The 14,081-nt window shown below is 48.8% G+C and overlaps 2 protein-coding genes and 1 long non-coding RNA gene across 4 annotated transcripts in view; 2 read left to right on the top strand and 1 right to left on the bottom strand.

Moving 5' to 3' along the window:
• The window catches only part of BORCS5 (BLOC-1 related complex subunit 5), a 98,669-nt gene extending 96,004 nt beyond the window's left edge, over positions 1–2,665 (top strand). For both annotated transcript variants that reach the window (XM_040488898.1, XM_040488897.1), the window contains exon 4: positions 1,923–2,665. In XM_040488898.1, the coding sequence (XP_040344832.1) occupies positions 1,923–2,153 (231 nt within the window). In that variant the 3' untranslated portion in view covers positions 2,154–2,665. The remainder of the gene's footprint in view (positions 1–1,922) is intronic.
• Positions 2,666–6,285: 3,620 nt separating this feature from the next.
• On the top strand, positions 6,286–9,336 carry LOC121038916 (uncharacterized). Its single transcript, XR_005794565.1, has 2 exons — positions 6,286–7,873; positions 8,565–9,336. It is a non-coding gene; the product is annotated as an uncharacterized LOC121038916 (long non-coding RNA).
• DUSP16 (dual specificity phosphatase 16) overlaps positions 8,830–14,081 on the bottom strand; it is a 90,329-nt gene continuing 85,077 nt past the window's right edge. Inside the window, exon 9 of the mRNA XM_040488896.1 lies at positions 8,830–12,580. Coding sequence (XP_040344830.1) covers positions 11,404–12,580 — 1,177 coding nt within the window. The 3' untranslated portion in view covers positions 8,830–11,403. The remainder of the gene's footprint in view (positions 12,581–14,081) is intronic.

The raw sequence follows: 14,081 nt of genomic DNA, 5'->3' as shown, positions 1-14,081 counted from the left end.
AAAGGAAGACGCTAGACTGAGGAGATCTGCGTTCTGGTTTTGGTTCCATCACAGTGAGACCTTGCGGGTCGCTCAGTCTCAAATTTCCTCTTCTGTGGTTTTTTTTCTTCCATGGACTGTCATGGAATTGACGCGAGAGACATACTGTCAGCCTGTATAAACAGCATGCTTGCACTGAGGCATTAAACATGGAATGGCTTTGGATACATCAGACATGGGCCCCAGTCGGATGAGGAAATGTGTAGGCGAGTATATGTCATTTGAACAAATGCCACCGTCTGATCAGGTGTAACGCATGGGGGAAGTGGTTGATTGCCAGGGGCCTAAGACATGATAAGTTACAGTCTCGGAGGCCATTTCAGATAAACCTCCCGGGTGCCTGGTCTGGTAGAGTTGGGGCTGTTGAGGGCGGGAACACCACTGCCAAGTGAAATGTAAAAACGCACGATGGTTCTGAATGCCGGAGCGGGCAGTTCGGTGAGTGGGGCTGGTTCTCATGAGGATTTCGGCAAGCTCCCATGTTGCCCGGTGTCTGTTGGAAGGCGGAGTGTTTCTAGGTGCCAGATTGAACTACCATCCTGAAAAGGCCCACGGTTGACTCTTACAGACCTTGTAATTTACTGGCCCACTACCTTCAAAGTGCTAAATGACCGAACAGGGTTGCAGAGAACCACCTGAAGGTAGAAATTGTTTCCACAGTATTGGGAGGTTGATGTTTTGTCTCTCCCTCCCTCCCTCCTTCCTCTCCCGCTAGCTGGGTTTTTGTTGTGGTGGTGGGTTTTTTTTTTGTTTGTTTGTTTGTTTTGTTTTTGGTCCTCTGGGCATTTCAAAACAAGTGAGGAAAGAACCAACATAGAAAAAACAAGCACTAAGTTCTTCTAACACCCCCTTACTCACCATCCCTTCTCCATCTCCTCCCCACCTCCACACACACACACACACACACACACACACACAGAGAGTCTAAAAAATGGTTGTTTTTTCTTGGGGCTGGCGTTGGTCTCCTCTGTGTCTGCTTGTTTGTTTGGGTTTTTATCACACCATTTCCAGAGGCTCTGGTCACGTGTAGTAGATGCCAGTACTTTGCATGAGGCTGGGGGGCTGGGAAGGGGCATGTTCCTGGAATAGACGAAAACGAAGGGCAGAAGTAGCCTTTGAACTTAATTTAAGGGTAGAACTTGGAGTCTTAGTAGTTTGGCTGTTTCTTCCCTACACAGGAGGAGGTGGATACAGGCACCTGACATCCCGGAGGTTCCCTCCCCCACTTTTATCCAGATAATAGGTTCCAAAGAACTTCACCAGGGGAAGAAAATAGTCACAAAATGGTTGCCCAGAGCCTAACCGTCGTCCCACTGGTGGTGGGGAGGGGTGGGAGTGGGGCATGAAGCAGTCTGCCTCGTGGCATTGTGGCCTGCGGTCCGGTCGTGAGCCTTGCTCGTCAGGGAAAGCCACACCTGCCCCTGTGCAAGGAAGAGAGGGAGGGCTGAGGAATGCGTTTGGAGGCACCCCTGAACCCCGATAGTCCCGTGCTGGGTGCGCTCTCTCATTTCATCCTTGCGGCAACCCTGCATCTTGGGAATCCGTTCCCTGTTTTTTTGCAGATACGGGCCCTGGGACAGAAGTATCATCACCTCCAGCGGCAGAGCCACATTCAAACCCTGGCCTTTATGTAGAGAGAGAGAAATCTGAGGGTCTCCACAAGGTATAAGAGGCTCACGTGCCCACCACAGAGCCAGAAACCATCATCCCTTTGTCCCCGTCCAGGAGTGACTGCAGGGCAGCGGTCGTCAAGCTTCATCAGGAGGGGTTTTAAATCCCCCCAGCGCCGCCTCCTGACCTGTGGGGCTCACGCTGGACCCCGATCCTCTCGGGAGGATTTGGTTCAACTGGGTTTAACGTATTGCACTTCTCTCCCTCCGCAGATGGATTTGTCCGTAGAAACTCTCTTTAGCTTCATGCAAGAGCGCCAGAAAAGATACGCCAAATATGCGGAGCAGATCCAGAAGGTCAATGAAATGTCCGCCATCCTCCGCCGCATCCAGATGGGCATCGACCAGACCGTGCCCCTGATGGAGCGGCTCAACAGCATGCTGCCCGAGAGCGAGAGGCTGGAGCCCTTCAGCATGAAACCCGACCGAGAGCTCAGGCTGTAGACCTGCCCGCCCCCTCCTGCCGGGCTGGGCTGTCGTTCTGTGGGGACCCCGCCTGGCCCCACCCCAGCACAGCCCCGAGGGCGAGGATGGCTGGAACCAGAGGGCCCTGATGTGACTGGATCTCGAAGCCCGGTTGGAGGCTTCGGTTCTCCCTGAAGGTCTGACGCTGCCCTCCCCACCCCTTTCCTTGAGGCATTTTTTTTCTGTTTGCAAAACGAACCAAACCAAGTCTCGGTGCTAACCGAAGCTGGAACATTTGAATTATTAGGAATCTGTTACAGGACTCTGCATTGGGAATTGTTTTTATTTCGTTTAGGGTTTCGTTGTGTTTTTAGTTGGAAGCGCATAGTGTCAGGTCTAGCTTGCGGAGTGAAAACATGGAGAGGAGGGGAGAAATGTTCAAAGCAGCTCTGTGTCCTCAGTGCCCTCAGGCCGTTCTCCTCCTCAGGCGGTTCTCCTCCGCAGCCTTTCCGGGGTCTGAACTGCAAACATAAAGAACTAATTTGCTCCAGGTCTCGGTGTTGTTACTGTTCCTGCCCTGTTTACATCACGTCGGGTCTTTATCTGGGGCACCTCTTCCTGCGCTGGGGGTATTTGTTGGTGCACTAGGTTACAGTGTCCCTCACATGTCGTCATCGGAAACTGAACACTTCCTCTCAGCATCCTCACGAGGTCCGCCTCCCCCCGGCGACTGGTTTCCTTGATGCACACGTAGTTTAGGATTCTTTTTATCACATCAGCACTGGCGAGGCTCCGAGTTTTGTAACATGGCTTTAACCGGCATTTATTTTACTAGCCTGGAAAGCCTGTGGTGTGGTCGGGGTTTGACATGCCTACAGCAGATATTTATTGAGCCCACTCGATGTGTCTGACGCTGTGCCCCGAATACAAAAATGTCTGGGTAGTCCCCGCCCTTCTTTTCTGAAGACACAAAACTTAGAACGCTACTGAATTTCTATGGGAGTTTGGGAACTGAACCTGAGTAACCACAAAAGTTCTTAGAGCACGTCATAAATGTCCCCAAGGAAGAAAAGACTGAAGACACAAAGAAATGGAATGTAGGAACAGAGCGAGGCGGGCAAGTGAGACCAAGCGCTGGGGGACACGGGGACGCCTCTGGGGCCAGCCTGTCATGCACCCCGTGCTCCCTTTATTCCTTCAACCTTTACAAGGCGTTTCTTAGACGTCAACAACAGCCTTTGGTATATTTATAAGATTAAAATGGGTCCCACTTAATTTAGCGTATCTTGGGTAAACTTGATCTGACTCTAATCTAGGATTTTAATCAGATACTATTTTGTAAGGTTCTTAGAACCCAGAATAAAATGTGGGACATAAAACAACTGGATGACAGAAGATACATGAGCAAACTAAGCTAAGTAAAAAAAATTTTTTTAATTCAGACACAGGAAAAAAAACCGCTTCTAGGATTTTTAAGGAACATCCCAAAAGTATCAAGATTGTTCATTCCTCTGAGCTGGAAAGACAAGATGGGCCAAGGAAAGAGGTCAAGGTGCATCCAGCTTTTCCAGAGGGCAACCTTCAGATCGCATTTCCGCCTCCATGGGACCCAATGCCAATGCCGATGCCCTTCCTTCCCCAGAAGGAAGATGGGGTAGAGATGTCCTGCCTGAGGCAATGAAGGGGTCGGAGGGAGTCGTGGGGGACTTGGAAGCCATGTGCTGGGGAGTGAGGACTTTGTTGGGCCGTACTGGTGGAAGAAGTTTGTGTTTCTAATGCCTTTTGATGGTCAGGTTTACTGGGTCTTAAACCATTTCTAGAACAATTTATTAGAGGGTACAAATCAAGAAAGACATTCTGTTTCTTAGAAACCTACTAATAGCTAAGGTTAACGGGAGGGCAACATTTAATGAATAATGTGTCTTCCCTCTGATGGGCAAATACACATGCACATGTGTATCATGTAGTGATTTCTATCATGTAGTGAATTTCCGTATAATTGAGGATCTCGTTCTGAACTGCATTCTAATCCATTGATCTTCCAATAGCATTTCGTGCTGTTTTTCATTTTTTCATACTGTGTTAATATAATTTCACAATACATTTTAATACCTGTTATAGCTACTAGACTCGGTGCCCCCTGCGCTCATTACGGTCTTCTAACTATTTGTTAGTTTCAAATTGGCAGAAATTGGTTTTTGCAAAAAAAAAGGAGTGCAAGGAATACTTCTGTTCCCTTTGCCGAGGCCTACAGGAAGTGGCGTTTGTAAGCCACGCACCTCATGGTCTTTTTCTGCGTTCCTGGCGTGTGCAGAACCCAGCTCTGAACGCAGGGCCGTGCCTGCAGCTTTCAGAGAACGAAGAGCTCTGAAAACAGCTCAGGGGTCAGGTGCTCTTACCATCACCGCACTTAGTACAATTTACAAATACAAGCGCAGAACAAATAAAAGCAGACACAGACTAAGCCTCCTGAGGATGGAGCTTTGAACATGGCAGAAAGGCAGACCTAACACGGCAGGAGAAAATTCTCAGCCAGCCAGCTCTCCATCCAACTCGTTTTCTTACGAAGAAGTTAGACAAGGGCACCTGGCTGGCCCAGTCGGTGCAGCACGTGACTCTTGATCCCGGGGTCGTGAGCTCAAGCCCCACGTTGGGCGTAGAGTTTACCGGAAAAAAAAAAAAAAATGCATAAAAAGACAAAACGATTTGGGTCCTGAGTACATAGGGGCTTATGTACCACAGGCAAATTCGGTATTTTCTTTTTTTAAGAGAATTCCAGTTGATCTTTGTGGTGTGGGGTGTTTTGGCAACGTTGTCAACTTGGCGAAGCTGAACTGTTTTCCAGAATTCCCTTCCCTATTCATTTCTGGTTAGGTAGGGGGTGGCCACAAGAGAAATTTGCACAAGTTTGGAAGCAGACGGAAAGCCGTAGCCGTGCTTACTCGCTGAAGGTCGCCGAACGCCGTGCCCTGTTGCACCTCGTGCACGTTTTTGCAGACCCACTGCACCTTTGGTGGGCGCAGCGGCCGGGCTCTCGGCTCCTCCGGCCCCCACAGAACTCTGCCTCCGGTTCTTCCAGATCGGGGGGTCAGGTATGAATCTAGCTTCTCCTTCAGGTCACCTGCAGCAGGAGGACGAAGGCTTAGAGGAGAGGCCAGCGCGGGTCCGGCCAGCAAGAGGCAGATGCGGGTTCCCGCGAGTGGCTTGCAGGCTCCAGCTGTCCCCGCGCTCCCAGACTGCACTGCCGCCTTCTTTCCGGACCACCCGCCCAGGGACTTCAGGTGAACAAGCAACAGCTGAACTGGGGCTCTCTTACCAGCATCTGTAATTCAGTGCTGCAGGTCAGTCCTTTAACAACCCCCTGATTCTCTATCACTGCTAGTGGCTCTTCTCAGATGGATGGACCCCTGACTGGTAATGTGCAATACCAGTCCTTTACCTTCTCGGGATTTGACCTTTTCTGAAGGATTCTGGGAATCTGATCTGTCATTCGAAGAGAGAGTTCTGCTGGCTCTCTGTCCCTCAATGCCCAGTAACCCATCCGGACCCTACAGGATGCTTCGGGGATAAAAAGGCAACCGGTTGTCCTCAGAGAGCCGGACTGTCCGTTTCCAGCCTTGAATCTTGACACATCACTTAGTTTCCCTGAGTCTGTTTCCACCTCCCTACTGTGTGAGCTGGTCTGGGTGGGCTCGCAGGCCCCTGCCTGCTCCAGGATGCCACTTTTGTGACAGCGAGAGGCATCTTTAGCTGCTGTCTCTGAGCAGTGGCCCTTGGTTTTGGTAGTGACTTTAAATTACGAGCTCCCAACAGAGAGCGTCTCTCCTTCTCTTTATTAATTAGAAAGTGTCCAGCGGCTCCCCTCTTTTGAGAATCTGTTTTGCATACCTATCTATGTATCTCTACGAACACTGTCAAATAGGTCCCTAGACCTCAGGCTCCTTGCTTGACTCGAAGTAGGAGGCTGGTGGAAGCTGGCCTTCACCCCTTGTATTATGTGCATGGAAGTTTCTAGTAAATGAATTGTGGGCTTGGGGTGCCTGGGTGGCTCAGTCATTAGGCATCCAACTCTTGGTTTTGGCTCAGATCATGATCTCATGGTTTGTGAATTAGAGCCCCCGCATCGGGCTCTGTGCTGACAGAGTCAAGTCTGCTTGGGATTCTTTCTCTCTCTGTCTCTGCCCCTCTCCCTACTCAAAGTGAATAAATATTAAAAAATTAATTGTAGGGTTAAGAGCAATAGTGTAGGCTTCATGAGAGCCTATATAATTATACAGATGTCATGTCTTTGTTTCCCTTAAAATTCTGTCATTCTTTGGAACATAATTTATATTCTTGGCCCAGAGTATTTGATGAAATGAATTTTGGGGACTCCGTATCCAGAGATACAGGAGTGCACTCAAGAAATTAGGTGGGTTTTTTATTAAAAAAAATATCTTCTAGGTATTTCTTTGCTTCTTTCCACTGACCTAGGAAGCAGGTTCATTACCAAACATGCTGTTTCCAAGGTTACGTAAAGTAATGGCCCTGGGGGACTGACCTGTGCCACCGCTTTTGTGGATTTGTAGAACTCACTCACCTTTGGCATTTCCCTCAGCAAGTCCCGGGACAAGACCAGGAATCTTCAGAAATGAGAGCCGTGAGCAAACACGTTTTAAGAGTTGAGTGAAATTGTCTTCCCAATTTGTTTATACCTCAGCTAAACCGAGACCTACACCACGCAGTAGGAAATTACTTAAAATGCTGATCCTGAAGACTGAAGGGTAGAGTGAAGTGACAGTTTTGCTTCTTGGGGGACGTTTTAGGTGAACTGTTCTACATCCCAAGAGAAGATGTCATTGCTGTAGGCTGATTTGTAATGAGGAACATTTGATTTTTTGCACACACACAGGGCATGTAGCTTCCATTCAGATGCCCCAACTACAGAGGGGAAGGGTGACCAGATAACTTATCCACAGGCCTCAGACCAAAAAATAAAAAAATTTGGCAGCCAGACCTAGTTGCTTACTAGGGGACCCAGTATCTCATGTGTCATGCTGACGTGTGCCCATTGCTCTCAGGAATCTGTTCTGGGTTATCGGTGTCAGTGTGAGACCCGAGGGAACTTGCTAATGACCCATTTTCTTCACCAGTCGAGGCATATTCCTACTGCCACCTTTTATTTTTATTCTACAGCGAGGCAGGATTCATGCCAAAAGCTTTGGTGAACCAAGTACTTTAAATTCAGCCTTTGAAACTGTCCCAGTTCCCTTGAGCAGAGAGAACCCCGACCACAGCCAAACTGACCCTCTCCAAGCCGCCCTGTTTGCCTGTGACTCTGCTCCTGCGAGGTCCCATTCAGCATTTCCTGTGGGACCGCGTTTCCACTTTTACTATTTCGGCTAGAACCAGTGGAATGAAGCTTGTTTTTACATAAACCCGATTTGATGCCCCTGCACATAAACAACGTGATTGACTTGTGAACATCTTCCAAGGTAGTGACGTAATTTTCCAGTTGATTTCGCAATACTGTAGGATATAACCAAGTATAATTACGCTGCACAAGGATGAATGGGCCTCACGGACTGCTAGAAATAACTCCCTTCCCTCTTCCGTTTATAGATGCGGAAGAGTAATATTCAGAGAAAAGCACCTCAACAAATTTTACTAGACCTAAAACATTTCTGCCTCGCGTCCGAGGACAAAACCAGATGGGATATAAAAGAAAACGCCAGTGAAGGCTTTGAGGGTAAAGAGTTGCTGTCGTCTGGCCCCATAAGGTACACCCTCCCCTTCCCATCTAGACCTTCCCGGTTTCCCCTTAGCCCAAGCCCTGGTCTAATTGTTGTTGTCAGACCCAGACTAGTCTCCAGCACTAGCCTGCCCTTGATGGTCTCTCAAGGGGCCCCCGGTCAGTCCGTGTACGTACACCTCATCCAAAGCCTGTCACTCGAACACCTGCTGCCTCAAGCCACCGTCCGTCTCTGGAGGCAGATTTATTCTACACCCCCTTTTCTCTCAGGTGCCCAACCCTGGTTCTTTGCAAGGTCCTGGCCAAGTCTCTGCCCACCCGGTACAATCCTTCTCGCTTGTAAATTTTCTTAAATTTAGCTTCAGCTCAGAAGCCTGTCACAACCAACTTAAATGACATCACCTGTAATTCTATTATTCCAAGATAGTATGCTTTATTATGAAGCGTATTGATTTATAAATGTAAATGCTTTATTCCCTTGATGCATAATTATTGACACACTGATGGGACTAAGCTGCTAGTCTCACATATTGTCACGTGCAGTGTCATTTATAAGCAGAGGGGTCGTTGAGATGTACGTGGCAAGGATGCAGAACAGACCTTTAATAACTTCCTCAGTTTTCCCCACAAGAATTCTAAAACCACGTATACATCCCATTAGAATGTACCACAAATGTGTATCTGGTCTTCTTCCTCCCCTGTACCTATTCTTGATACAGTCAGCAAATATTCGCCGGGTGCCTGGGGTTCTGCACTGTCGTGGGCATGTGGTGTGCATGTTAGAGAACACGGGCCAGCATTGCGCCCTTAGCCAAGCATCCCGTGTGAATGATGGCGCACGTACTACATCCGATGCCCCCACCATGTTGTCTTCAGCCAAGTCCTCTCTGACGTGAGAGCAGGGCAGGTTCTGCCACGCCCTCCTTTTGCAACTTGGATGTTGCTCTTCCCACCGAGTATAGTTGCAAGGAAACAGTCCTCTTATTTATGTATAAACAGGTACCAGTTTTGATTTTATTTCATATTAACATACATGAACATCAAAATGAGAAATGCACAATTTAACCATTCGGCGGCATCTTACTCCAGAAGAACACTATATTCATATTAAACATTTATACAGTCTTTCCACCTAACTTGACAAATGTTCTAAGCCACTGTCCAGCATTTCTCACACAGAAGTCTAGTTTTGCTCTTTAGAAATCACCATTCAGTATCACCCCGGTAGCCTCCAGGGCTTCCCCAAGATCACGGACTCGAGAGAGCCAGCCACCCCCGCCCCCAAGCAGCTCCAGGGCTTGCCCCTGAGGCATGGCAGTCTGGATCCCAAGAACTGATTATTTGACATTCGCAATCAAGGACTAAAGGTTTTAGTGTCTGACTACATCATCAGTCATAGGAAGGAAGGGGACCGTGGCCAAGAGAAATCCCAAATGACGGAAGGCAAATTTCTGCCCAGAGAGGTGTTAAAACCAAGTCCCCCCACCCCCAACCCTCCTGGGACATATGTAAGATTGGAGCTGTTCCTTTCATTTCTCAGAAACGTTCCACGGTTGTGACCAGACCCTGGAAGAAGGCTGTGTGTATACGTAACACGTCAAAAATTACTCTGTGAAACCTGGAGAATGTCTGGTTACATCCCAAATTTAAATGTATGTGGAAAAACTCCGATCATTGAGCAGAACTTTTTCAATATAATGACAGTGACTTCCCTGTGCGGTGTCCTCTCTTCCTGCCTTCTTTCTACACCCAGATCACAGCGCGTTATTTGCGCACAACCAGTTAGGTTACACGAAGCTCAGCATCATCATGAACAAGTCAGCTTTGAGTCACGCCATTCATTCTGTGCTGGTTTCAGCAGTCATCACAGGAAACACAAAGTCACATCCTAGTCAAAGGACTATCCATTTCTCGAACACAGAAAAACCTGAGATATGAGTCAGCAACTAGCTACACTTACAGTAAAGAACGACAACCCCCCCCCCCCCCACACACACACACAAAAGCTGCTGACGTGAATTAAGGCTTCAAAAGAGGGCCATACTATAGTTGACAAGACTCAAGCCAGGGAGTTTAAAAGCAGGTATGTACTAACACTTGTATCCTTGTTCCAATCACCTATTTTCAGCTGCCAGGATTGATTCCATACAGTGATTGTAGGTCAAAGGCTGAGAGACCACCTTGGTCCTGCTCCATTTTGATGTGTCCCTTCTACTGAAAGAATACTGGGGATAGTTTCTGAGAACAGCTTGGCTGTAGCTTTCCACTCTGCTCACAACGAATCAAATCCAACCATCTTCCCCTCACTTTCCTATACTGTGTTATTCTGAACACTCCTTACGTCACCAGCCTCTCAGCCCTATTAGTAAATCGGAAAGGGAATCACAGAACTACCACCCTCGTCACGTGCTGAGGAGAAAACCATCGAGAAAAAATTGAGTTTCCTGCTTCTCCTCAGCAACATTAGTTCTTTAATCTTTCCATAGTTTCTCCCTCTTGATAGTTTCCTATAACATTCTACCTGTTAGATTTTTACAAAACCTATATGTGCAGTGAGACCAAAATGGAAAAAACTGTACTCTGGCTGAGAACTCGAAGGTTCTGCTGCTCTGCTACCGACCCAAGTACATCCCCATCTGGCTGAAACCAAGGTAACAACACCGTTCTGAACAATTCTCGGATTTACAGGGAGGGAGGTAGACTTGTTTAGCCTCCCAACCTTAGCTTCAGTCATTATGCTGCCAGATCCCTGGCCGTTAAGTGGAATCCTAGATGGTTTCCCTTCTCTTCATAAAGCTGAGAAGAAGAAAACAAGGTACCACCTCCATCCAGGCCCTACTGGAAATTTGTGCAGAGATAGTCTGAACTGGTCTGCAAGATGTGCCTAGCTACCTACCTACCCACAAGGCCTAGGACACAGGCTACCAGACTTGGTAGTGGTGAGAGCCCCGACTTGCGGTCTGAGGTACTGGGTGTGCTCCGAAGGAGACCACGGCAAGGCCCCTAACGGTCTGTCCGGCAGAGTGATGCGCGCATCGGCTGCCGGGTGAGCGTGGACGCGTGAATCCGCTTTGGATGCGATCGTTTCTCTTGCGTTTACCATGAGGTTCTGTCCCTAATGGGGTCTACCCGCCCGACCCACGAGCTGGCTCAGTCTCAGCGCTAAGGTGCACTACGGAAGGGACAGGACAGAGACTAGTGCTTGAGATCTCCTGTGGCACGACACGAAAATTAAATGGTAGGGGGTTCTGTCCTCCAACACCAAATACAACCGGATTTAGGAAGAACGATAGGATGTGCAATTCTCTGCAAAGTCTCTCATCTGTCTAGGAGGAAATCTAGCATTTGCCCTTCCACTTTCGTTGAGAGACGTGTCAGCTGATCTCTCAAGTGCAGGTGTGGAGAGACACCTGTGTTGATCCATCTTTTGCTTTTACACCATAGCTCCGTTTTCCAAAAATATATATGTATGTACATATATATACTTCAGATTTACAGGGAATATTTTTTTGTGAACAAGACAAACATTGTCAACGGAAGTCACGAGTGTCTGTCTCCTCAGGAGACCTCAATGATCTCCATGCTGCCTGAAAAGCTAGACTGGCTGCCCACCTTCCCCAGCTCTTCCCGCGACCTGTTCTCGGACATGATGCTCTCGCCAAACTCCATCTGGCAGCTTCTGCGTTTAAACTGCTTTTCAAAGGGGCTCTCTTCGTGCCAGCTCCGCCGCGAGTCGGGCCTGTCGCCCGGCTTGTGCCGCCTGCGCACGGAGTACGCTTGGTCGCTGCCGGTGGGCAGCTGGCTGCAGCTGTAGGCCGAGTAGCCGGCGCTGCCCCCGTACATGGCGGAGGCAGAGTAGAAGCGCGAGGGCTCTGTGGCAAAATACCAGCTGTTGGCCAGGGAAGGGGCGGAGGTCTGGGGAGCCAAGATATCTGAGTGCCAGCCCTTGAGGCCCAGCCCGGCGGCAGACTTGGCGAGGTGCTGCTGGCTGGCGGACAGGCCCAAGAGGAAGCTGGTGTGGCAGTTGTCCTCCACGCTCCCGCTTCGGTGCAGCGGGGAGAAGAGGGACCGCTGGGCGGCGCCACCGCCCGTCGCTCGCACCGAATGCAGCCGCTTGCCCTGGCTCTCTGCGGGCCTGGTGGGCTGAGGCTTCTTGGGGAGGTTGGCTTCCTCCTTGTCGGGGCTGGTTTCTGGAGTCTGCTCCGACACCTCCTCGACCGGAGAGAACTGGCAGAGCTTGCTGGTCCCATCCAGAGCCGCGGAGGGTTTGTAGTATTCCAGAGCATCCTCTGACGAGGGGAAACCGTGCAAGGATGCGGCCACGCTGGCCGAGTACGAGACGGACTTGATGTCCAGAGAGAAGGAGCGCTTGAGCTTCCTGCTGTCCTCCAGCTTGCCGGACGGCAGGTGCAGTCCGCTCAGCGCCTGGACCAGCGGGCCGTCCTCCGGCAGCGGCGGCTGCGAGCCGGGCGCGGTGGCAGGGCGCGCGGGCCTTTGCCCTGCCGCCTCTGAGGTAGCAGAGTTGGCACAGGGTGGACCGAGGCACATCTCGCTCTTCTGTCCGCCCTCGGAGACCGCGGGCACAGGTTCATTTGGCTTCTCCAGGTGCAGCAGCTTGAGTTTGCTCTTTGGCCCTGATGTGCCGGTCTGGTTCTTAATCTTCTTCTCGTAGTCCAGGAGTTGGCCCAGAAAATTGAAGTTTGGAGATATGGTAGGTCTTTTTTCTTTCACAAATCTATGAAGAGAGGAAAGAAACAAAAACCTCAAATTTTACAACTACACTTTATCTTAAGAACAGTGTTAAATCAGAGTACTAAGTGAATAAATAAGATAGGAAAATATTAGAGCCTCCCAAATACCTATGGAAGATGACTGGCTTAAAAGTTCAAGGTGGAGAATAAAAGGGCCTTTGCATTGGGAGAGCTTTATACCACGTCCTTGGAGCATGCTAGAAAGAGAGGGCCCAGGGCCCAGAAGCTCTAGTTTTAGCCAGCTTGTTTCCAAGGACCCAAGGTTTCCAATGCAACAGATAAGAGAGGATTCCGTCCTCCCCGCCAACTCAGGCTGGTGCTGCCCTCAGAAGTACGGTGTGACAGCCACTCTCCTGCTTCAGTTTCCCAATATCAGGCCTTCTCAAAGTCCTCATAGTCACTTCCTCAGGACATTTCATATGTTTAATTAAGGACCAGAAAAGCAAGTATCAGATGGCCACAGCCTCAAAGCATACACCTGAGCTCCTTCTCTTTGTATCCAGCACGACAGCCAGCACGACAGAATCATCAGCCGTCAGCTGGCCTCTGTGTGCTAAGCACTAGGCCAATGCATTAAACAGAGTATTATATTCGGTTCCCCAAACTCACACAGCTGGAATTCAAAACCAGAATGTCTGCATCCATTCTGGTAACCACTGTGTTAAAAAAGAATCTTCAAGGGGTAAAAACTAGTAATAAATAGCTTTTCTATTTAATTATGGAAACATAGACTCCTAGAGATAGGGGAAAAATCCTTCGATGGTTTCTAACCTTCATGGACACACCTCAGAAGATGCAGGAGTGAAACTACATTGAAAATTTGTATTTGAATATGGAGAAAAATCAAACTCCTTGGAGATCAAGTAAACCTAAAGCAAATTAACAAAGCCAGAGACAACTGGCTCAACTGTAACAAGTACAAATGCAGGGTCCTCATAGTAAGACTTTGAAACATGACATAAGAGTGCTTTTGCTTCTGGTTTCTACACGGTACCAGAAGACTTTTAGGGAGAAAAGCCTGAATTGAAGACAAGGGAATTAATGCAGACAAAGGGAGGGTCCTTCTCCTCCAGTCTCATTCCTCAAATGAGAAGCTCTTCAGGTAGCTCATTTCTTCTTTCTAAATTTTCCAATTTGAGAAAAAGTCCAGTTGTCACAATAGGCCTGCTTCCCGCATCTATATTTATGGCCGTTTATCGCATGAAAACCAATCCCTGCTATCCACGCAGGGGATCCAGATTCACCCACCAAACTCCGGTCCTCACGCCCATGTCACTTGCCTGCCTTCCATCTGACCAAGGGTGGGGGGAGCAACCCAGTCCAAATGCAGAATCTGGGCTACTCTAGAATGAATGGAGGAAATTCCACTCAGTGAATGGATTTTGACAATAACTTGGTCTTGTACGTAGGGTTTTTCCTCACAGTGATAAAAGCACAAAGTTTGAAGCAGAAGTAGGAGTTCTATAACAGGTATCCTGCTGGAGC

Source organism: Herpailurus yagouaroundi, unplaced genomic scaffold, assembly GCF_014898765.1.
Source record: "Herpailurus yagouaroundi ecotype Mexico unplaced genomic scaffold, PumYag 166, whole genome shotgun sequence".
NCBI lineage: Eukaryota > Metazoa > Chordata > Mammalia > Carnivora > Felidae > Herpailurus > Herpailurus yagouaroundi.
The sequence above is the reverse complement of the archived record's forward strand: the minus strand, read 5'-3'. Positions and strand labels throughout refer to the sequence as shown.